At 40.7% G+C, this 24,634-nt stretch overlaps 1 protein-coding gene across 5 annotated transcripts in view; it reads left to right on the top strand.

The window, feature by feature from the left end:
• Positions 1 to 24,634, top strand: part of LOC126457693 (uncharacterized) — a 294,532-nt gene that overhangs the window by 85,809 nt on the left and 184,089 nt on the right. The window contains exon 3 of one of the 5 annotated variants that reach the window (XM_050094224.1): positions 10,842 to 11,223. The exons of the other annotated variants lie outside the window; for them this stretch is intronic. Coding sequence (XP_049950181.1) covers positions 10,842 to 10,903 — 62 coding nt within the window. The 3' untranslated portion in view covers positions 10,904 to 11,223. Of the gene's footprint in view, positions 1 to 10,841; positions 11,224 to 24,634 lie in introns of those variants that run through there. 5 annotated transcript variants of the gene reach the window in all.

The following is a 24,634-nucleotide window of genomic DNA, read 5'->3' as shown; positions in this document are numbered from 1 at the left end:
TCATACAGACGGTGTGCTCTGAGAACCATCTCTATTGTGGATGAACTTAATTTCATCACCAAGTTTCCAATAACTCTCGTACTTGCAACTGATTTTCCTGCAGCCAGTTTTATGTGGTCGTTCCACTTTAGGTCTCTTCGGGCAATTATTCCTAGGTATTTCCTGGTTCCAGTGAATTTTCGCTAATAGTGTAAATGAAGTGTTGTGGGATTTTTCACGTGTCTGTGCGCAGTGCTTCATTCTTAGTTACGTTCAGGTTCAACTACCAGCGCATCAAACGATAATCGATCCTCTGCAAATTTCCGTTTCCCTACAGTCTTTTAACGTAGCAACCTCGCTTCAGACATCAGTGTCGTTCGCGAGATATCTTACGAAGTTTCCGTCGGCATCAAAGGATCATTTACGTAGAGGGTGTTAAATAGAGGTATTCCATGTATTGACAGATGCAAAAAAAAAAAAAAAAAAAAAAAAAAAAAAAAAAAAAAAAAAAAAAAAAAGAATACAATAGACCTTATTCCGTCCGAATGAGCACTAGTTAATCTTCGCTACTGAGAAGCTTATTTCGCCTACTGTAAGCTATTTGCTATATCGAATCATCAACAGAGTGCAGTAAGCAACTGAGTAAACCAGTGGGACCGCGTTACATTCTTGTCGTATCATAACATATCACTTACATATACTCTCCTGTGTATAAAACCGTTGCACAGTAAATAGGAACAAAGCATCTAATACGAAGACTGATGCTTACCTATACAGGGTGTTACAAAAAGGTACTGCCAAACTTTCAGGAAACATTCCTCACATACAAATAAAGAAAAGATGTTACGTGGACATGTGTCCGGAATCGCTTAATTTTCATGTTAGAGCTCATTTTAGTTCCGTCAGTATGTACTGTACTTCCTCGATTCACCGCCATGATTTCATACGGGATACTCTACCTGTGCTGCTAGAACATGTGCCTTTACAAGTACGACACAACATGTGGTTCATGCAGGATGGAGCTCCTGCACATTTCAGTCGAAGTGTTCGTAAGCTTCTCAACAACAGATTCGGTAACCGATGGATTGGTAGAGGCGGACCAATTCCATGGCCTCCATGCTCTCCTGACACGCTATTGTCTACGCAACCCCGGTACCAAATGTAGAGACTCTTCGTGCTCGTATTGCGGACGCCTGTGATACAATACACCATTCTCCAGGGCTGCATCAGCGAATCAGGGATTCCATGTGACGGAGGGTGGATGCATGTATCCTCGCTAATGGAGGACATTTTGAACATTTTCTGTAACAAAGTGTTTGAAGTCACGCTGGTACGTTCTGTTGCTGTGTGTTTCCATTCCTTGATTAATGTGATTTGAAGAGAAGTAATAAAATGTGCTCTAACATGGTAAGTAAGCGTTTCCGGGCACATGTTCCCATAACATATATTCTTTCTTTGTGTGTGAGGAACGTTTCCTGAAAGTTTGGCCGTACCTTTTTGTAACACCCTTTATAACTTTTCGTTTCAACTGATTGTCAGCGATACCATAGCAGTGCCGCATCATACGAAGAGCCATAATTACTGCAGCTGTCTTTTACAATGACTACTTGATTGAAAATGAGTTGTCAATTTAAAGGATACTTTTTCCTTTTTACTATATTTTTCACTTATGACTTTCTCGGAAGTTATGATGAGAGGATATTACTACGCCGAAGGTTAACCCGTTAGGTCAATAACGTTTGATCTGAATAGACCTATCTAATGTTCCAAGAAGCTACTACGATACTGGCATGCGTATAACACAACTATAAAACTACTGGATGGATTCTACTTTGCGATGAGTTGCTTGCGGTACGATGTAATACTTATTATACAATTCAGTACAGACAGTAGGCTCTTTTCGATCAGCCTGAATGCATTTGGGCCACACTGCTTTTTCCATTAACTCTGCAAACCTTCTTGCGACCATTAGCTAAACACATACACGTGCTCCCTCACTTATATCTTAGCTTCCCACTTATTATAACACCATTTCCAGCACAATTTGTCATTTCTGCCCCGAGACACACGTCCTTACCACAACGCAGATTATTCGCATCTGATCCCTCAGCACGTTCTTACGCCAACTATATTATCGTTACATGAAATGTATGACACGTTTCATACAAATATAACATCCCTGACATTGCCAGAGTATTTAATGCAACGACTTAACATACTTATTTGTTATTTATTCTTCCAGCATATATTACAAGCTCATAAGACCTCATTTGTGATGAAACTCACAAGTACATACAGTTTCAAAAATGGTTTTGAGCTTATGAAACCAAGTAGCTGGAAAATACGTGCGGCACTGTGTCGTAGTTTTACGAGCTATTACATACGACCTGCATTTGTGAGCCATCTGTAGAGGAGCTTATCAAAATGGAGTTTGGTATTTTCCTTGTGAAACAGTATCCTTAAATTTTCTGGCAATGGCAGGGAAAAAACGACAAAGTAATCGTTTTTCATAAGCTGTACAAAATATACACGGGTTCCGTTAGAATTAACGTATCTGCTGCACTTGCAATGAATTGTGAATACGGTTTCAGTATCACCAAGTAATGTAGCTGTAAAAGTACGGATCTTAGAGCTCATGTCTTCTGGACATTTTGCTTATGTTTTCATCGAAAATACCAACTCCCAGACTATGGAATACCCCTTTCACACTGTGTATATTGTGAACAGTTATAGCCATATCACAGCTCGCTGTGGTACCATTGAAATTATCTTTCCGACTATCACTTTTGTTCCATTAAGAGAGTTGTGTTGAATTATTTCTGCAGTGAATTACCGAATAAAATCATAAATCAGGTCCAATATCCGCTACTCTCTTACGTTGTCCACTAAATGACATTTCGGAACTGTATCGAATATTGTTCGGAATAATTGAAGTAACAAGTCTTCGATGTGGGCGACATTGCCCATACTGTGATTCAAAGTTGATGAGTATCAAGAATTCTGTTTGCTGAATCAATTTGGCTTCTTACGGAGGAGACTTCCGTCCTCCAAAACGGTCATTATTCTTGTGTGTAAAAGGGGTTCATTTATTCTGAAACGACAACCGGTTAGGCATTCAATCATGTGTGCCTTTTTAGAGTCGCTTGGAATGCTTTGTCGCTCTTTCGACCTACGATTAACTTCTGCTGGAAGGGGAGTGTACAGGACCTTAAGGGGCTCCGGAACGCCCTATACTTGCAATGTTAAAATAAAGCTTATAAATTACATCTTTCCTCACAAAGTATTTGAGGTAGGAAGTTGAACTTTTTACAGATTATTTATTGGAATATGGGCTACAACTTAACACAGGGATTTTACAAAATTTTAGTTCAGTTATTAAAGATGATTTTTTTTCAATTGTAATGAAAATTCACAACATTTTTTTGCAATTTTTTATTTATATATTCAAAAATATACAGTTTTTTGGAAAAAGGCTGTGTTAAATTATGCAGAAGGTACTGTGTAACATTTACTGAAAGTTTGAAACAAATATGTTTGGAAGATCCTTAGAAAACATGTAATTAGTATGAGAAAATAAAAGTTTTTGGAATCGAGCGACAAAGATTGGATTAACTTTTTAGTGCATTCCAGGTCCATAGGATGGATTATCTTCATCCTCTGCAAACTCCTCCTCCAGCTTCCTCTTGTTCCTCCTCCTGTTTACTCTTGCTTGTATTTCTAGACTCTTTACAGCCCTGTCTGCAGCCCGAAGGCGTTCCTTGTCTAAAGCAAGCATCGCTCGTTGTTGTGTTCGTAGATTTTGCTACCATTTTCTTCAGTTGCAGTTACTGCAACACTGTTCCAAAAGGTGGTCATGTATGAACACTTATCACATTTCAGTTGTATTTCATTAGCAAGTCCTACGTGCTTTATTAGGGAGAGTTCCAGACCAACTTCACTACAATGAATACATCTTACACAGTTTGAAAAAATTCCTTTGAGAACCGACATATCAAATATTTCATTCACATCCGATTCCCCCATAAAACATTCATAGTTTTCACTCATTGAACCAAGCTTCTTCTGTGAAGTATTTTCTTTCCCACTTCGACTGCTATGGGCAGGTGTACTTGAGAGGTTAGGTTCACTCAGTTATCGTCTTTATTGTTTACAGTAATAACACATACCTTTGGCTTTCCAACATTTCTCCTTTTCTTAAAAGCCTTCAGAGGATTTCTAATAACTTTACTTTTACTCATTATTATACTTCAACAAAACAGAGACTCAAGAAACAAAATTAATTACGAAAATTTTCGAGATAACGACAGAGTAAATAAACATGAAACAATCGACAATCACACCAGCGATATATATTGAACCATCACAGGTTAGCCACGACACATACTTTATCTCACATCACTAAAATGCACCTGATGAACACGGACGTTAATAATAACACCATTTGATAGCAGTTTAACAGCGCCACAGTGGGTCACGCCCATGTAGAACACATTTCAAAAAAAAATTTAAAAATAGTTGTAGTCTTCGGAATTGAATAAATTATATATCTATTAAAAGGTAATAGTCTGCAGATTCAGAAAACGCAAAAAAGTAAAAATTGAACTTTTCATGATTGTAAGCCTTTCCGGAGCCCCTTAAAGACATCTTTTCAGATCCAGATACCTTTCTAATACTGAGCCGTTTTAGTTTCTATCGCTCGATCAGTTAAATCAATGTCAGCTAACTGGGTCTTTTGAGACAACCCAGTGAAACCTCGTTCTGTGGTGAAACAGTTTCGGAAAAGCGAAATCAATTTTTCGACCTTCTCTCCTTGATTTCTGGCGAGAGTTCCAGTACGGTCAAAGAGTGACTTAATAAGTAAAATAGATGTATATACTGTACCAATACTTGTTAAGATTTTTCGTCAGATCGGCTAGTTACTGTTTAATTTAAATCTCATGGCTGCATTCAGTTTTTGCTCTTAACAAGGCTCCGAAGTCTTTTAAACGTGTATTGAAGCTCTTATTGTTTTGACAGAAACTTAGTAACGTATCACTCGAAGTGTGACGGGTCTTTGCATTTCACTGGAACCTTACTCGGCACATACAGGTCTAAGACGCCGTTTGCAAATACTCGTAGAATTGACCATTTTCTGTTTCACACCCTCGTAAATAAAGGAGTTGAATATTCCATCTTGACAGCTGAAATACACTGCAGTTGAACCCCTGATATTTCTGCTGAGAGGGGATGCTTTCCTACCTCCAGTGAAATTCTTTTGACACAGTAGCCATTGAGTTTGTAACAGCCCTACGATCAAAGAGCTTCTCATTCATTATAAATGACTCGCGAACTTTGGGTCTGTTACCATTACATGTAAGAGATTTCCCTATTAGTCTCTAGGCGCTCAGTCCGGAACCGCGCGACTGCTACGGTCGCAGGTTCGAATCCTGCCTCGGGCATGGATGTGTGTGATGTCCTTAGGTTAGTTAGGTTTAATTAGTTCTAAGTTATAGGGGACTGATGACCACAGACGTTTAGTCCCATAGTGCTCAGAGCCATTTGAACCTATTAGTCGCTTCTGTAACTAAAATGCTGGAGGTACTTGTCAGTAAAATTGTCCAGAACAGGCTCATTCACATCCTGCCTCTGTCACCAGTTTTAATCGAATGGCTCTACCAGCCAATAGCTATATGTATTTTGAGAATTAGTGACTGGTGTTGCAATACTTTGTCACTTGAGAAATAAAGAAGCATTACGCTAAGATGTGATACATACTGGAATGCGCATGCAACACCTCTAGTAGAATGGTGAAAAGAGTACCCCAGCTTTATTTATGCAACAATAAAGTTTCTGCACCAATTACGTTTTGCTGACTTAGGACAATAGTTTTCGCATTTTTTTTCACTTTAGAGTGTTGAAGAAAGCAACATAAGTTTTAGATCATTTGTTTGCGTGTGTGTTATTCAGCGATTTTTCCCATGCTGTCTTCTGTTTATGTCCTCATTGCAATTAAAAAAACAGAAAAGGTAAATCTTGGAAAGTAAGTTCTTCTATTCCAGGGTAATATTTTTGGAATATCTTCTTATGCATATCACGCCGGCTATAGAGTACAGAGATTGACTCGTGCGTAGTACTGCATTCACACTGTTTGTTTGTGTACATTGAATTGTAACGTGAGCCATCACGTTCGTCGTTGCTTCTAGGAAATGTTTTGGCGTGTAGAGTGAAAAATTTTCTCATGCGTTACAGTTCAGTAGTTCCTTTAAAAAATGTAAAACGTACTTACAAATGTAAGGCGTTCTGCAATAATGAACAGCAATGAAAAATGCGCCACAAGTTACTAACTAAACAAACTACTATCAAAGGGATTAAAGAAAGGTAAAAGGTAAGTACGGGCAGGCACATAAAGAGCAATGTTAAACAATAAGTAGCATGAACAAAAAAAACTGAGGGAGAATCACGTAAGAATTAGAAAGCCGAATACATTCCACGTAATAGACGCAATGGTTCAAATGGCCCTGAGCACTATGGGACTTGGTATCTGAGGTCATCAGTCCCCTACAACTTAGAACTACTTAAACCTAAGGACATCACACACATCCATGCCCGAGGCAGCATTCGAACCTGCGACCGTAGCGGTCGTGCGGTTACAGACTGAAGCACCTAGAACCGCTCGGCCACACTGGCCGGCAAACGCAATGGAAGAAAGCGAATACAATGAAGTAACATGAAGGGGTGGACATAGTTCCCGAGCATAAACGCATACTAGTTTAGATCAATTATGGCTTCCATTATGAAGAATCACCGACACGAATACATTCCTCGGAGCATAACGCTCCCTCATTCATTGCAAGTTTTTTGCCTTGAGACGTTTCACGCCGTACACACGACCCGCCTTATACCCGATCGAGCATAAAACGCCTTTCGCCTAAAACGGCCGCTCAAAGCAGGTCAAGTTCAGGTAGTGGAGTGCAAATTGAAGCCTTGGTCGCTGATGAACAGCAGTCGGCGTGATCGTAAGAATGTGGCACCTGCTGTGGACAGCGGTAAACAGGAACTTTCGCTGGATGATCGTTGGGCAGACATTGCTGGTAGCCGCTTGGTTCATCTGGGGCGCCTTTCCCTCAACTGTGGCATGCCTGTTCATCCGTACACATCTCCGCACCTGTCTTTCACTCCTGTCATCTATGGCCCATTCTGCCCCACTGGTCATGGTGTCAGTTTTCGATAGGGCAGTTTTACCAGGCACAGTTCACTTTAAGCAGGGTGACACTTGAACAGTTTACAAACTGAGACGTGCATCCACTCTTAGCTCGAAAGGCAATAATCATACCCTTTTGGACGACAAATAAATAGCTTCGTTTCCGTATTATGACAACGACTGCACTGTCCCCCACGGCTACCTGGCGCGCTTTATATAGCCTCCACTGTTAATGTTGCGCCCTACCGTCGTTGAGTGGTTATCTCGCGTTGATGCCGAACAAAGGCGGTGGTCACATTCCTGTGATGGAACCGTGTATGTACTAGTATCTTGGACTTAACAAAAAGTTAAGTGAGAAATTCCATGGAAGGCTGTCGCTTCTTTGCCCCTAAATTTTGTTTGAATTTAACAGAAAAATAAACAAATTCTAATGGTACCTATTAATCTTCTCAAACACGTGATTTTCAGAAGACTTAACAAGAACAATATTGTAATAGGTTAGGTACTTTGTCTTGATGAGGAGCGAAAAACTGTTAGAGAGTCATGCACTTGGAAATATTTGTGCTTTTCATTGAAACACCTGCTACATGATCGTAATGGGGAGGGCTTCCAGCTCCTTCAATACTTTTCATTTCTTACTACAAAGGGTAGAGCGGGCTTTTTGATGTGAGAACCAAGAAGAGCCCAACTTTTTCAGCCAAATATCTGGCTAGCTTTTAGTGGGGTAGAGCCTTACTAGAAAGGATAACCTTCCCAAACGTAAGTGAGAAAAGTACTAATATTGTCAATTTAATTGTGAGATAATAACAATCCAACAAGAACTTGAAAGACCACTGTATTTGTATAATGGAGCATGAAATTACGAGAACTTTTCCGACATGAGCATAGCGTGTATGTCGCTGTCCATTCTTTCTTCCTTATTTTCTGGGACGAGCGGTATGTTCAAGTAACCCTAAACTGTCACATACATCATAGCCAATTACCGTGTGGGATGTTAGGCGGAAAGATTAGATTCCAATACCGACCTTATGCACAGCGGTTTTCAGTTACAGCATTCAGCTTATAGCCAAAAGTGGATTTAGTATAATTCAATGAAAGTATGTAAGTTCAGTTGGGTACACTCAGTACAAGGGACAAATTACCCGAGGTTACCGTACCATTGCATTTACACCATTATCACTCACAGCTCTAGTAGCACGTGTATTCTACTTCCGCCGGACGGATTTCAGCTTCGAGATTCTCCTTGGCCATGTGCCTCCTGTGCTGAACGCAACTATCGTTTGATAGTTCAAGTTACTAACGACTAGAGGGACGTATCTGCTGCGATGTATTGGTAATACACTTATATAATAAAAAAAGCATGAAATGAAATAAGGTACTTGCCACATTTGAGATCTCTTTGGAATATTGGGGTTGATATTGTAGGGTCGAGCCGTAGATGCCTTTCTTTTCCCGTAGCTAAACTCGTCGAAAAAGTATGTTTGCCCAAATTTTACCGAAGCATCGCCGGGCAACGCGAGTGGAAGGAAACAAAAGATGCATTAAAATAAATATTTGATAATAATAAAAAACCTTAGTCTTCTGAAGAACTGATGCAGAAAACGACCAAATGCTAAAACTAGAATGAACTGATAATTTTTTCGGTCAGTGAAGTAACACACATGGTGATCCTACGATTATTGCTAAAAATGAAACGAAGTAACAAAAATTATCAAATGCAATAAAGTTTTCGTGATTGTGTATTTTAGTGCTAGTAATCTCTTGTCTGTTTGTTAAGGTGGGACAGTCAGAGGAAAACAGTCCCCAGTCATCGATTAAACACAAAATATTCCCCAGTTCCTAAACAATTATAGTTCACTATAGAGTTCAACATAACAGAATTGACGTAATCTTCAGAAGTTATGATAATTTAGCGATAATTAGTAATAATTACAGATATATGATGAAATTTCCGTCCTATCTGTTGTATTTGCAACCAAATGTGCATACTCTCGTGCTGGGAAAGACTACATATTCATATATTCTACATAAGTGTCAGAAATATCCGGTATTCTCTTACTGTAGCTTCCCTGAATGTAGTCACATGTTCTTCAAGTATGTCGAAGAGACTGTTACTCTCAGACTCACACTACCGGACATCAGTATCATTACCATACGGTGATGATATGTTAGCAAGTTCGTAGTAAGAGTCAGTAGGGGTTGCACTATACCTCAGTATTGTCACGCTAGCAGATGGTGCAGATATAGCACACAGTAGTGTTGCAGTGCTAAGTGGGAGAGTTGCACTAACAGCAATTAGACGAAATAAAGATCTGTAATTACGATCATTGACTTTTACAGCACTGGTAGCCGTGGCGACGGTCCACGCACAACCAGAAGGGACGACCACCGTCAGCATCGGGAATGAGGAATTAAGCACGGCTGAGAGTAAATTTCTGGGGAGGTCGTCCTACACGGAAGATGACGATGATACCATTTGTGTCGAAGCAGACAACAAGTTTTACTTGTATGCTAATTCGTTGAAACTGTATTCTTGCTACCACCAAGTACCGAAAGGTAAGCTACTTTAAACAAAACTGTATTCTGTTCAAAATTGAGAAGATAAAACCAGTTTGTTAAGTATAAGAGTTCGCGAAGGGTTCCACAGTGAATGTAAAAATATGAGTGAAATCAAATAATCAAGGAACCGTGGCTACCCTTACCTCACCGAAATTAAGAAATTGCAACTCTTCATGATTCTCCACCAAATTCTGGTCTGGGGTTTAACATTCGTAAATAATAATTTCTTCAAATTAGGTAACATTCTTCTTAATCAAACTGTCAAGAGCGTAATTTTTTTTTTATCAGTAGCTCTCATCAATGGCAAGATGACTGACTTTTCTATTTATTTTTGCAACAAACGGGTGTTCATTATGGGTTCTGTAATTAGGGTGTTACAACTGGTTGGGCTAACGTTCGGACGGCGGAGTACCGTTGTTGACCTGTACACGAAGGACAGAGTAAACACATTTCAACCAGTTACGTAGGATCATTCCAGTGTTAAGATGGTCTCGTGTGGCGCCGCTTTTCAATGGGATCTCTCACCTACGACAGATTTTTACGGTTACTGGGGACCGGCAGTGCTGACCATTCCCAAATCACAAACTCAAGGATCTCCAGATCAGTTTCCAGCAAACGAAACCGACGTCCCTGAGGTTATCGTCAGTTGGCACGTCACAGGATACATGTGCTGCTCATCGAATGCTTCGGTCGACAGGAGGATTACCCTCCTAGAAGAACTTGGTTCTAGTGACATTAAATTTTCGAAATTCGCCATAAGTCAGGTTTACTCCTGTGGTCAATCTTCCAGCGTTCTGTTATAGTACCAGTAAGGATAGGAACCCCTTAACATAGCACACTTGTCATCACTTACGACGGTTGCAACATTATTACGGCACTCGTAATAACATTCAACGCCTATTAAGCACGTCTTCAAAATGCAGGACGGAAAAAAAATACTGGTGGAACCCCACATTATCATTGATACCTTACCATAACATAAACTTGTCACTATGCTGAGAGTGTGATTGATGCTACGTAAAAAAATCGAAGGGTTTCAGTTGTCTTATCACTAGTAAATTTAAACTGGTATGTTATTTTTATACCTCCTACCTTTATTAAAACACATTTCTATTTGTTGCAGTTTACGTGGTGAAACCAAAGAGTCAGTGCAAACCATACCTGTCAGATTGTCCCAGGAACTAGGAGTATTGCAAGTCCGTTGGCTCAGCATGAATAGTCTGCAAGGGAGTGAAGACTAAATGGCTGGCCTGCTGACTGAAGACATCTGCTGTTTCCAGAGTAGCCGAGAAACTGCAAGAGCGTCAGAACTCGACTCTTTTACTTAAACATTACTGGTAGAATCTACACATCCTGTTCTGTGCCAGTTTCTGATTACTTTACGACCTGCTGTATATTTCATTACTGTAAAGATTAGTATTAAAACATTGCATTTGTATTTATTTTATCTTGCAGTTGTTTCTGTAGTAGTTGTATGCTGACGCAATAAACGTGTAGTTTCATGACGTCAACTGTTATAATTATACAGCAGAAGATATTTCTCCACCTACAGGTTCACGTAAATACTGACAAACAACGGCTTATTATTAATAACATCAAATGCATTTCATCCATTATTCACACTGATCTCCTATAACCCCAGTTCCCACCGTAACACACTGAGTGCCACGAGGACACCTGAGGCAAAGACTTAACGGCTGACGCCACGGCTGGACCTTACCTGGCCTGGGAAATACGTGAAACATTTGTAATGCAGAGGAAATGGTGTCATTACTCACGGTTCTATACGGATTTATTGCAAGTGTTATGTAAAGTAAACTGTGATATACCACGCCAAGATGTGGGTTCACGTTATCGATGTAGTAAAAGTGACCGTGTACCATCTAAATTACTACATCTTCTCGATTGAAGCGTAAGCGCAAGGGCGTGCTGAAATGTAATGTCTCCGAATTTTTATATGTGAAAACTTATAAAGCTTTTTAAATAAAATAAACTATTAAACGAGAGAACAGTTTTTTCATACCATCAGTGTAGAATGTATTACTTAATTGAAGGGGCCACAACTTGCACCGCTTCATCACTGCGAAAGTGAAATCCTCTAAAGTTTTCTTCGAGTTTTGGAACCAGATGATGGGCGGATGGGGCCAAGTCGGGGTGTGTGGAAGATGCTCTGTCACGTCGTATACAAGGCGTAGGGTTGTTACACATGTCGCAGAGCTTGTGCGTGCTCTGTCGTTGTCATGATTAAAGAAAGATAGCTCCATGTGTGGAAGAACTCTTGCAATTCGTCTTTTCACTTTCTTGAAGGAAAACAACAAGCTGTTTCTCGAGCTCTGTCACAGTTACGCAACACACCGCCGTGTCACACGCTACAGTTCGATAGGCAGAGGGTTGCAAATGCGTTATGGAATCGTGAAGGTCGATCGAGTAATATGCACAACGCGTAATAGGGTAACCTGCATTGTTAACACAATGAAAAATTCGGAAGTATACATCCCGTCTTATCAAGTGCAAAACCATTTTGCACAGTAACTGTTAATTCCATTGGATGACATGATTTCTCTATTAGTAGACACTGACTTTTGAATTTTAGTTATTAACGTCATTTATTGAAAGAAAAATTACTTTCACGTTTAACCTCCCTAGTACCAGAGAAGTCAACTGTAAAAAATCTCCGTCGTTTTAGAAACTGCTAGTTCTAAGCCATATGACTTTCTCCATCAAAGCAAGTCTTATCCAGCCAAGTTTAGTTCAGTTATATATTTTCAGAACATCGAAATTTATGTGTAGGTTTTGCATTGACGGGCGCTAGGGTCAATATGACCGCTGTCTGAATTTCCTTTCCTTATTTGATTGTAGCATTTCTGCGATTAGAATGATGCGTTGTGCTGGAACAGTTGTAATTTATGTATTTATGTTTGTTCATTAAAACACTGTCAGTATATCCCTTGTGAGTTACTTGGAGCCTCGATGACCCCAGGGGTACTCAGTGCAACAAAAATTTTTCGTAATAGGTGGTTCAATTCGACAAGACAAATAAAGAAACAAAAATAATATAATGAGAATTAAAACTTATTGTATTTCAGTTTTAGCATCTCATAACCAGCGAGCTGAGGCAACGACCGACAGAGAGAAGGAATTACGCATTCATAGCACTAACGGAATCGTATGCGATCGCTAACAGTGGTAAACAATATCGTGAATCGCTCTAACACGATACGATATATTAACAAAAAAATTTTAACCAGATAAGTTAGGCTATCGCCATTGTAGTTGTGCTTCCTGAATTAGAGGTAATGTCTTTCTTTCACATTAGAAAATTATATTTTATGTTTTATTTGAGAGGGAATTCTGACTATCTTTCACTGAAATAGGAATTGGGGAATAAGATTATCGTTAAATTCCGAACAGGTTGGTGCTTTTCTTTATGCTTACATCAACATTGAGTACCGGCCTAATTTACAGTAGTCTATTATAACACGAAATTGTTAACACTGTTCCTTTCACAGAGTCGTATTCATAGGACGAATATATTACGCAACCTGTATGGTTTTTAACAGTACACAATTTGCATCATCGTCGATGTTGCTCTTGCTACTCATCTGTTTGGATTTGATATTGTGCCCTGGATTAATTTCGTTATTTGCTGCTCCATTTGGTGTAGTTCCACTGGAAACCAGACAAATTTCGCCCTGAAACTTCCTGGTAGATTAAAACTGTGTGCCCGACCGAGACTCGATCTCGGGACCTTTGTCTTTCGCGGGCAAGTGCTCTACCATCTGAGCTACCGAAGCACCACTCATGCCCGGTCCTCACAGCTTTACTTCTGCCAGTATCTCGTCTCCTACCTTCCAAACTTTACAGAGAGCTTCGGTCGGGCACACAGTTTTAATCTGCCAGGAACTTTCATATCAGCGCACCCACCGCTGCAGAGTGAAAATCTCATTCTGGAAATTTCGTCCTATCTCACAAGACGGTTGATCGGTTACATTACTGTTATTCACACATATGAAAGTTCGATGATCTGTTGGTAACCACTGTTTTACATTCCGATGTTGGTTACAGACAACTGCTTTTTTTATTTTGATCGATTACATTGTGGTATAGCCCGTTCAGTTATTCGTTGAGTGGAGAAACATGAATTTACTAGTATGAGAGTTTATGGTAATACCATAAGCCCTGTGTTTAATCTCTTTTTTGAAATGCATCCAGTTTTGGTGACACGTTCAGTTATCGTCAGATCGCTATGTGCATAAATAGGACACCGACATCAGTAATACAAGGAAAACAGCATGAGGCAAAATTAATGGTACAAAATAGTGTTATATCAATAAACAGAAAGATAAATCGAGACAGGTAAGAAAATCATTATTAGTTAGATTAAGGAAACGATACATTAATCATAATTTATTCTATTTAGTACTAAAATTAAATGCAAATTCCAAATGGCCACAAAACACATAATTTGCTTCACAGGAGTAGCCAAGAGCATATATGATGAAGAAAAAATGCCGCACGTCACGTTCGGCATCTGTTGCTCATCCCAGTTCAAGACGAAAGTGTATCTACCTAACCTTAGTCCGACTCACTTGCTAATAGAAATGCGATTCAGAAAATGAGGCCCTGGTAATGCTGTTACTGCATGCAGCGGGGCATCAACAAGTAGCACTAATTCTGGGCTGAGGTGGAGCTCTCCCATTAGCTCGGTGAGACGAGAAAATGCCATGGGAATCGGAGACTCAGACTCAATGATGTTCAAGTTGAGTTTGCTCTAAACATTCTTTTTCAGTTAAAGCATCCAACAGTATCCAATTGACACCTTCAGTTGTGGTATGTTGTATTTTTCTTTCTGTCTTTACTTAAACATTAAGACATAACTTAAACTTACATATAAAACGTCTGCTTTGATTTGTCCGTGATACAATTAAAAGCAGTTGAAAATAATAGTGCGCACAATAACGTCATCGGTATTCAATGAGGTACAAAAAATGCAATACGTAGGGGACACTAAACTGCACATAATGTTACACGTTATAATTCCATTCTAGACATCCAACGTGCAGGCTTATCTTCACAGGGCTGGTACATAGGCACACGAACAAATTTCACTTTCGGAAAGGTGTTCAACTACCTAGCATTTGCAAAGACTTCGCAACTAGTTGGATCATACGTTGCTGGACCCCACAGTACATGTCTGCATCAACTTTTGTTAAGTTTCCCTCCCTCCTCCCCTCACACAAACACACACACACACACACACACACACACACACACACACACACACACACACACCTAATGAGGCTCTAGTGGATTAATGTCTGAGCATTTTGGGGGCCAGAACATTCAAAATCCAGCGAATAGCTGATTGATCTAAGGCGCTGCAGTCATGGACTGTGCGGCTGGTCCCGGCGGAGATTCGAGTCCTCCTTCGGGCATGGGTGTGTGTGTTTGTCCTAAGGGTAGTTTAGATTAAGTAGAGTGTAAGCTTAGGGACTGATGATCTCAGCAGTTAAGTCCCATAAGATTTCACACACATTTGAACATTTTTTTAGAAAATCCATGATCAATTCATTTCCCTCGAAATGATTCTATTCCAAAATATGGCATTGTACCGTCGTTCCGAAACCTAAAGTGTAACTGAACACCAAGAAAAACTTTTCAAACGCATCATGGAATGTATTACAAAGGAACTAACGATGCAAGGGCACATGCAAATTTTAAGGGATCAGAAGCTCTTCTTTCACTAGTCTAGCTTGTACGTTTATGTTGCTGCGCCACGAACACAAGCCATGTGCAGGAGTGGTGTTTTGAGAATTCTTCTAAATTTCGTGCAGCTATGGCTGAAGGTATTAGTTAAGGAACCGAATGTCACATCGGATGGCTTTTGCGGGTTACGTTGATATTTAGTAAACGATTCTGCGACTCAGGTTTACGATGCCGCACATCGGAGGGAAGGTGGGGCACAGTGGGGGGCACTGTATACAAGTGTGATGAAATCAGGGTAGCACAGGGAACTGCCCTGCTGTGAAGAACCGATACATTGCAGATAGAAGGGCACCTAATGAACTACGTGTACGGACCGAAGAGGGCTGAGGGAACCTGACGCTGTAGCTATTAAAGAGCACTCCACCTGTCTCCTCCAGAGGAAATACGTCACGGGTCTAGCCCGGAGGCTCAAATGGAGAGTAGTCGTGTCGCCACTATCTCCATGTTTAGAATCCGGGTGAATAACGATTGTTTAAACTGCACGCCAACATCGACGACATTATGGTGGTGAATTTCGTCGGCCAACCGGCCCGCTGAAACTTCTACCAACCTCCGCTGCACGGACGCGCAATAGCTGTGGCGGGGCGGGCCGCACCTTGGAGCTGCACCGCCGCGGGGCGCGAGGTGGCCGGTGGCCTCCGCTCTGTGAGTGACATCGTCTGGTGGACTGCTACTGCCATCCGCTGGGGCGGATCGGAGGCGTCAACTATCGACCCCCCGGGTGAAGAGCAGTCTGCGGTCACTTACCAATATGCCTGGCTGCTAAGGCTTACTACAACGATGGCGGCCAGTTATTTTCCCTTCGGCGCTGTACGTGGGGTCCACAAGTTGCGCTTGAGGGAGCACCAGCCACGTCCCAGGCTACCTATGCACATACACGCAGGTTAATGTATCCCGGCGATCCCTTAGCCGTGACGTGAGTAGGAGCGCTACGTCTGAGCCACTGGGTGGCCGGACGCCGATGCAGCAGGTTCCATGGATGGACGCCACGTGGCGCCATCACTGCGATCAGTGTGAGGGCTGCTGTTTAACTTCTATGCATTAAAGTCAATGAAACAGTTGCTGGTTTTTCTCTGCTTACTTACGCGTAAGTCACCCCTCTCTACCAATCCATACCTCTCTGTAGTTCCGACATGTTGCAACCCCTGAGCGCTACTGGGAGGTTGTGAAATGTCACGTTCACAGGTGACATGCAGGTTGTGTTCCGATCAATAATGATTGTTATGAATCGAAAATAACTCCACGAGTAAAGCTAGATCCGTCCGTCTATTCCGCGTTACTTTTATCATGTTTAATATCTTTACTTGGTGCAGAAAACATTCACATAGCTATACCCGTCCATTTCGGTCTTCTGGCCACAGGTGCTGAATTAGCTTGCTATGACACAGCAACAGATTATTGTGCATCATTTCAAAAACCAGTTTTTCACATATCTATAACTACTTTTGGTGATGTAGTTGAATTGTTTAAAGAATTGCATTATGTGTTTGTGTAGTAGGTTATGTCGTTGGGCGACCGCTGTGCATTACTTGTATACGAAGGTTACCTTTTTCCCAGAAGGCTGTGCTTCAGGTGAAAAAAAACCATTGTTATCAAGATGGCGTCGTCTACGATACTATGTAGCATATGCAGGAGAAACACTCAGCATCAGAAACGATATTTATCTTTTGTGCGTTTCGTCGGGAAGCTGCCCTACATAAACTTGACAGGAGTAGCCATGGTTGTCCACTGTGCAGTCAGTAGACACATACACCAGGTTAATAGATCCCACTCTAGTGCCATTGGCCACTATCATTTTATAGGCCATTGTCCTGTGTTGAAATGATGCCCAACTTACAAACGACGAGATAGGGAACGGGAACCAAATAATGAAAAAGAAACCTGTCGAGAATTTGCGCAACGGCTGCATGGAGCTGCAGGTTTGATGTTTCATCGGACCACTCAGTGACCTGCATGGCCTGGCACGGTTATGTGGGATGACACAGTCCTGTTTACATTCCGATGCCCTACACGATGTAACAGTGTTGACAACTCCTCGTTTTCACCCAATATGTGTTTTCTAAACGCACCTGATCTTATTTTGACATATAAATTTTTGATTCGGATCTGGTTAAAGATTCGCATGCTGGCACTTACTCGTCACGTTGTATATTGATTAAAGAAGTTAGCCAACAAGAGTACGTAATAACAATTACTGAAGATACAAACGGCTACATAACAAAAGAGTTGCAAAGTGGGAGTTGTTGTTGTCTATATTATGGTTGGACGGAGCTCTCCAAGCCTCTTTATGTCTCACAATGTGTCGTTTTAACTGATCCCTTTATCTATTCTGGTTAAGCCCACAATTTTCTTTCCTCCGAAATTCTGTTCAGTGCCTTGTCATTAGTTACGTAATGTAGCAGTCTGATCTTCAGCATTATTCTGTGGCACCTCATTTTAAAGGTTTCTGTTACCTGCTTGTCTAAACTGTTTATTGTCCATGTTTCACTTCCATACATGGCTACAGTCCGAACTAATACTTTAAGGTAAGATGTCTTACACTTTAATTTATATTCGATGTTAACGTATTTCTCTCCTTCTACGACACTTGTCTTGCCATTGCCAGTCTATATTTTACATCCACTCTATCTCGGCTACCATACACGTCTGCGTTCACTTTCGCCATTTTAATTCGCTGCAATTTTTCTATCTTCTCCATTCTTCAAGTGAATGCAGTATCAGACCGTAGTGTATCCCGGCGAATACAATCTTCAAAAAACAAACGGAAATACAGGCGGGAGACATCGTTGACAACCTCTAATATTTCTGCAGAAGCACACCTTGCCACTTTCAAGACAAAACTGCAATAAGTAAGCGCAATGGAAACGAATGTAATAGTTCGGCTTTCGCTGAAAGTCAGTCAAGATAACACACACACTGTCAGTACTAGCGCCAACACTAAGATGGCCGTCGTCATGTGACCGAACCCGCCGATTCCAAGTGTGACCGATTCGTAGTATTAAATAATTCTCGTACGACATGGTGCGGTATCGTACTGTCTTTACGAAACGTAGTTGGAAGAAACAAACTGTTAACTACGTGCGTCTTTCCTTATGTCTTTCTTTCCACTAATTTTATTTAAATAATTACATTTTCAGTGCACATAATAACGTTAGTTGTTTGCTGCTGAGTGAAAGTCCCACGCCAGCCGTCCGGACGAAAGCGAACGCCCTTTGGAAGCGCGTATGGGCCACCCCTCCACTGACGCCTAGCGGACATTGCCACAAAAAATTTTAACGGTGTCTCTGCGGCCGCGTTCCACTGCTTTTCTCAAGTCACAATACAGTCATTCACTCACCCCTATTAACGTATACTTTGCACTGGAACATGTAACTGCAAATATTGTTAATGAAATTTCTATGTTCAAGAAAACCTGTGACTGGTGTAACCTAATGGATTTCTCACTGCAACGCGATCATTTAACGTGCGCTTGTACCCAAAACACAATGTGGATGAAGGGGCTCGATGTGCAGATTCGGCGGGGCATACAGGATTGTACAATGTCTGACCTACCTGCTACCACATCCATCCCCACCGCAGTAGCACACCACAGCAGACTCGTAAACTTACCTTAGTTAGGATTACTGTAAGAAAGACTATTCCTAAAAATTTATTTTTGTTGGCCAGCTCTGATTGAGCAGTTTTGAAATCTTTAATCGTTTTTGTTTTACTTACTTTTAGTGTTGACAGTGCCTTTCACCGGCTGTAACTTTTTTTTTACGTGAATTCACTTCGAAACTACATGGAAGCAAAGTGGGACTGGCCAAGTGGCAGCCATATTTAGTTTTGAAAAACGTGTTACGTTAATCATGAATTAGTAAGCAAGGCAAATTTAAATTTGTAGCAAAATTAATGTTATTCAATGGACTGTCGTTTATTTCTTTGAATAAAGCGACCACATTTAAAGATGGTGTTATAAACCAAAGGAATTACTTAGATCGAAAGTCTCTCTCTCTCTACTAAGGAGCGGTTCGTAATAATAATGAATTTCCTTATCGTACCTTTTACTCAATTGTTAAACAAACAAGCAATTTAACTCTCAAACCGTCATTACACAACAAACATGACCAGGAAACAAAACTGGTGATGGATTGGGGAAGAAATTTTCGAAGAAAAAGTTTGCACATCTACTTTTTCGTTTCAAAGTAAGTTGACAGTAAACCCTTACATGTTTTGAGATCAAACAAACAAGTCTACAAAATTAATGCTTGCCCTGAGTTGCGTGCTCGAGGGCTCATAGTACTGTTGTTACAACAGTTTCGGTCAGCGCTTCACGTCCTCAGTGATCGACGTCCTTATTGATAGCCACGTCACAAGCAGCAGCCATCTTTACTCGTCGGAGCGTAGGCCGAAATTCATTATAAAATTATTCGGATAATCTAGCTTTTCGAATTGATATATACTGGAGACGACTTTGGGGCATAAAAGCCGCTGCCGTCCGAGTATTTGGTTGCCCTTCTTTCACAACATTAGCACCATATAAGCCTCACTTTACCGGACCTATCACAGCCCGACACACACGCTGTGAAGGCTCCCACGCAACTGCCTTTCTTTCCACCATCTTTTCCTTTGGCGCTCCTCTCGCCAGTGTCTCCATCACAACTGGTCACATAAAACCCTTTGTACTTCCCCTCATATTATTCTGTACATTTGTTTAACATTTTAACCATAAAAAATTGCCCTGAGGTGATTACAGTCATTAGAATTTTTTCATCGAATGGCAATAACATTTTCCTTATCGTTAATTTACATTTGGGTATGAAGTAATTCCTTTACGTCAAAGAGCTTTGCATACAAACGTAACCCTTTTACACATTAATTTGCTGACATCCCTCTGCATCACATAATACCGATCTATCAACATATCAGTACGCTAAAGCAAAGTTCAAAAATATTGAAGAATTTATTTAATTTTTAACGGTGGTTTCACATATGCCGCACATTTCGTTAAATCTTCCTGAAGCGATGAGCTTAACGAAATGTTTCTTCAGTAAATCTCTATTCCTCTATAACACCTTACCAAGTGAAAAACACAAATCTGGGTTACATCAGTATTTACATATTCCTTCAGCATGCCCTCCTCTTATTTTAGCATATTTGGTCACTCTTTGGTAAAATACACATTACTCATTACTTCCTTTTGTTCAAATTATAGGTTTTTCTGTGAAACTCATTTAACTTCTAATAAAATTGGCCCAAAACATTATCAAGTACAGTCACTTTTCTTTAAGCTTTTGCTTTTAGTTTCGCTTGTAATTATGATTTATAAATGAAGTAGGCGATATGTTGCTATATAAAGATACTTATTCCCGAATGTTGTGTGATAAACTCACCTATCCAAAAGTGTTGATGAAAGAAAGGTGGAGTTTTAGGGCACAGCCACCGAATGCATCAGCCAATCACATTGAGAGACTGCAATTTATTGCCATATTTACCGCAAAAATGCAGTATCTGTTAGTGGTACCTCACACAACTAATTATGTCATATGCGTAATGCTGCAGCCTCCATTGTTCCGAGGAAAGACTCTTGGAGGCAGGTATGATGTGGGTATGATATCACAAGATGTGGGATGTTTCTAGTCTTGGAATTTCCATTTCACCTCGGCCAGTCGAACGGAATGCTCTTGCTGCACGGTAATGCAAGCCCCCAAACTGCCAATCGGACTAAGCCTGATCTTCAACATTTCGGCTGAGAAAAACTGCAACGTGCTCCGTTCAGCCAGAATCTTTCTCTGCATGATTTTCACACCTTTTGTGACCTGAAAGAGGACATGAATGGACGTCCCTCTCTGCCGGTCAAGGAAGTACAGTTGTTAATGCGCTTGTGAATCCGTCAGGGGCCGACCACATTTTACGAAACAGGAGCTGTTCATCTGCTGTCACAATAGTATAAACATCGTAACATGTGTGGTGGCTTCTTTTGATTGGAACCATTCCAAGGTCCCGTTGTTTAAACAACATGTACACAAGACTCAGTTCTTTAAGTGACATAAAAGTACAACTTCACTAAGGATTTACAGCTCATTACAGATTCTTCTAACTGTCTTACATAGTATGGCAACTGGTTAATAATGTATATGTACACACACTATTCTACGTATACATACACTTGTACAAAGTACACATATGCTCCGTACTAAATGTAAAATGTCGAGTTACATGGACTTTTATCTACAAACCGTGGAATCTAAATTCATACATCATTATGTGGACATCAACATTCAAAACCATTGTAGAAGCTGCTCATTCATTAGTGGTGTGTGTATAACTTTAGTTTTGTTTATCCATGATATACTAGCAAGTAAGCACCAACATTTTGAACGTTACCTACTTCAAATGGACCAGTATATAATGTTTGCCTGTTGTTGTCCTATCTACTCACGAGGTTCAAAATGGTTCAAATGGCTCTGAGCACTATGTGACTTAACTGCTATGGTCATCAGTCCCATAGAACTCAGAACTACTTAAACCTAACTAACCTAAGGACTTCACACACATCCATGAACGAGGCAGGATTCGTAACTGCGACCGTAGCGGTCGCGCGGTTGCAGACTATAACGCCTAGAACCGCTCGGCCACTCATGCCGGCTACTCACGAGGGAGGATTTTGTGTGTTTACTAATAAGGTCTCTACCTCCTGCATTTAATCTTTGCATCTCGGTACTTCTTTGTACTCTCCAGTGAGAGCGGGTCTGTCGACTTAATATGTGACTTGTAATGTGTTTTATCATCGAACATCCATAGTTAAAATGGAGGACAGTGGGACGTTAGCTGGTATAAATTTATATTAAAAATGAAGAAATTCTTCGAGTTGTATTGAAGGTGTCGATTTTATTTTGGCAACAAGTTTCAACGTTGTAATAACCTCATACTCAGGCCCATACACTTGTTGACGTGAAGTACGTGCGGCTGGTACTAGTAGTTAGTGGTGAAATATGAACGTGCTCCGTGTGGAAGGTGGGTAGTAACTCTAAATAAAATAGACACCTTAAATACAGCTGGAGGAATTTCTTCATTTTTAATATTAATGTAATGTGTTTGTTGAGTGGAGGGCAGGATGTTGCTGTCAGATAGTAAGCTGAGCAGAACGTCTCTTTCATTTCAAATTTTTAACAGAAATTAAGTCAATCGGTCAATATACCCTCTTCCTGCCTTCTGGAACCACCAACAGTGCAACTGTGCAATAGTTTCCGGTGGTGTGCAGCCAGACATGGCAAAAAGTTAGCTCTCAAATAGAACTCTGAATGAATAAAGTGGCCTTCTCTAATCGACACACTTCTTATAGCAACTTTACATATTTGGCAGGTAGACATACTTTTAACACCATAGACCAAGAAAGTTCTATGTACTGCAACGATTTAAACAATTTATTCTAACTCTCCAATGTACTTTAAAAGAAAAACACATTCCTTGAAACACCCGTAACCGTCAGCCGTCAATAAAGTAATTAAAATATTTGATGATGATGATGAGCGTTTGGCGTCATTGGCCGGGAGGCCCCTCGCGGGGCAGGTCCGGCCGCCATATCGCAGGTCTTATTACATTCGGCGCCACATTGGGCGACCTGCACGCCGGATGGGGATGAAATGATGATGAACACAACACAACACCCAGTCCCTGAGCGGAGAAAATCTCCAACCCAGCCGGGAATCGAACCCGGGCCCAGAGGACGGTAATCCGTCACGCTGACCACTCAGCTACTGGGGCGGACGAAATATTTGATGGGCGATGCACTTCTGCAGTGAAATTGGTATTGTGAGGCCGAAAGTGCAGGAGGTCAGGTCCATATGTGGGAGGATAAGAGTGGAGAAACTTCAGGATAAGAAATCGGGCACAAGTACATAACAGTGATCTCAGAAAGGTACCAGTTAGTAGAATGTAGTCAATTACAGTCATTGGAAAAGGAATGGACAAGGTACAGGGACACAGTACTACAAGTGGCTAAAGAATGTCTTGGAACAGTAGTGTGTAAAGGTAGGATGAAGCAAACAGCATGGTGGAATGACACAGTCAAGGCAGCCTGTAAAAGGATAAAGAAGGCGTATCAAAAATGGCTACATACTAGAACTCAGGTAGACAGAGAAAGTTATGTTGAAGATAGAAACAACGCCAAACAGATAATTGCAGCATCCAAGAATAAATCTTGGGAAGACTTTGGAAACAGGTTGGAACTTTGCGTCAAGCTGCTGGAAAACCATTCTGGAGTGTAATTAGCAGTCTTCGAAAGTGAGGTAAGAAATAAATGACACGTATTTTGGACAGGTCAGGAGAACTGCTGCTGAATCCTGTTGATGCCTTGGCCTGATGGAGTGAATATTTTGAAAAGTTGCTCAATGTAGGTGAAAATACGATCAGTAATGTTTCAGTCAAATTTCGATGTACAATAGGATAGGAATGATGATGGAAATAGGATCACATGTGAGGAAGTGGAGAAAATGTGCAATAGATTGCAGTGAATTAAAGCGGCTGGGGTGGATGAAATTAAGTCGGAACTCATCAAATACACTGAAATGTCAGGTCTTAAATGGCTACACAGGATAATTGAAATGGCGTGGGAGACGGCACAGGTTCCATCAGACTGGACGAAAGCAGTAATCACACCAATCTCTAAACATGGAATCAGAAAAGATTGTAACAACTACAGAGGTATCTCTTTAATCAGCGTTGTGGGTAAAATCTTCTCAGTTGTTGTTGAAAGGAAAGTGCGAGTATTAGCTGAGGACATATTGGATGAAAATCAGTGTGGGTTTAGGCCTCTTAGAGGTTGTCAGGACCAGATCTTTAGCTGACGGCAAATAATGGAGGAGTGTTACGAGTGGAACAGGGAATTGTATCTATGCTTTATAGATCTAGAAAAGGCATATGACCAGGTTTCTAGGAGGACGTTATTGTCTGTTCTACGAGATTATGGAATAGGAGGCAAACTTTTTCAAGCAATTAAAGGCCTTTACATAGATAGGCACCAGTTACGGTTGACGGTAAATTGAGTTCATGGTTCAGAGTAGTTTCAGGGGTAAGACAAGGCTGCAACCTGTCTCTACTGTTGTTCATATTATTTATGAATCATATGCTGAAAACAATAGATTGGCTGGGTGAGATTAAGGTATGTTA

This window comes from Schistocerca serialis, chromosome 2, assembly GCF_023864345.2.
Source record: "Schistocerca serialis cubense isolate TAMUIC-IGC-003099 chromosome 2, iqSchSeri2.2, whole genome shotgun sequence".
Lineage (NCBI taxonomy): Eukaryota > Metazoa > Arthropoda > Insecta > Orthoptera > Acrididae > Schistocerca > Schistocerca serialis.
This window is presented reverse-complemented; position numbering and strand designations above follow the sequence as displayed.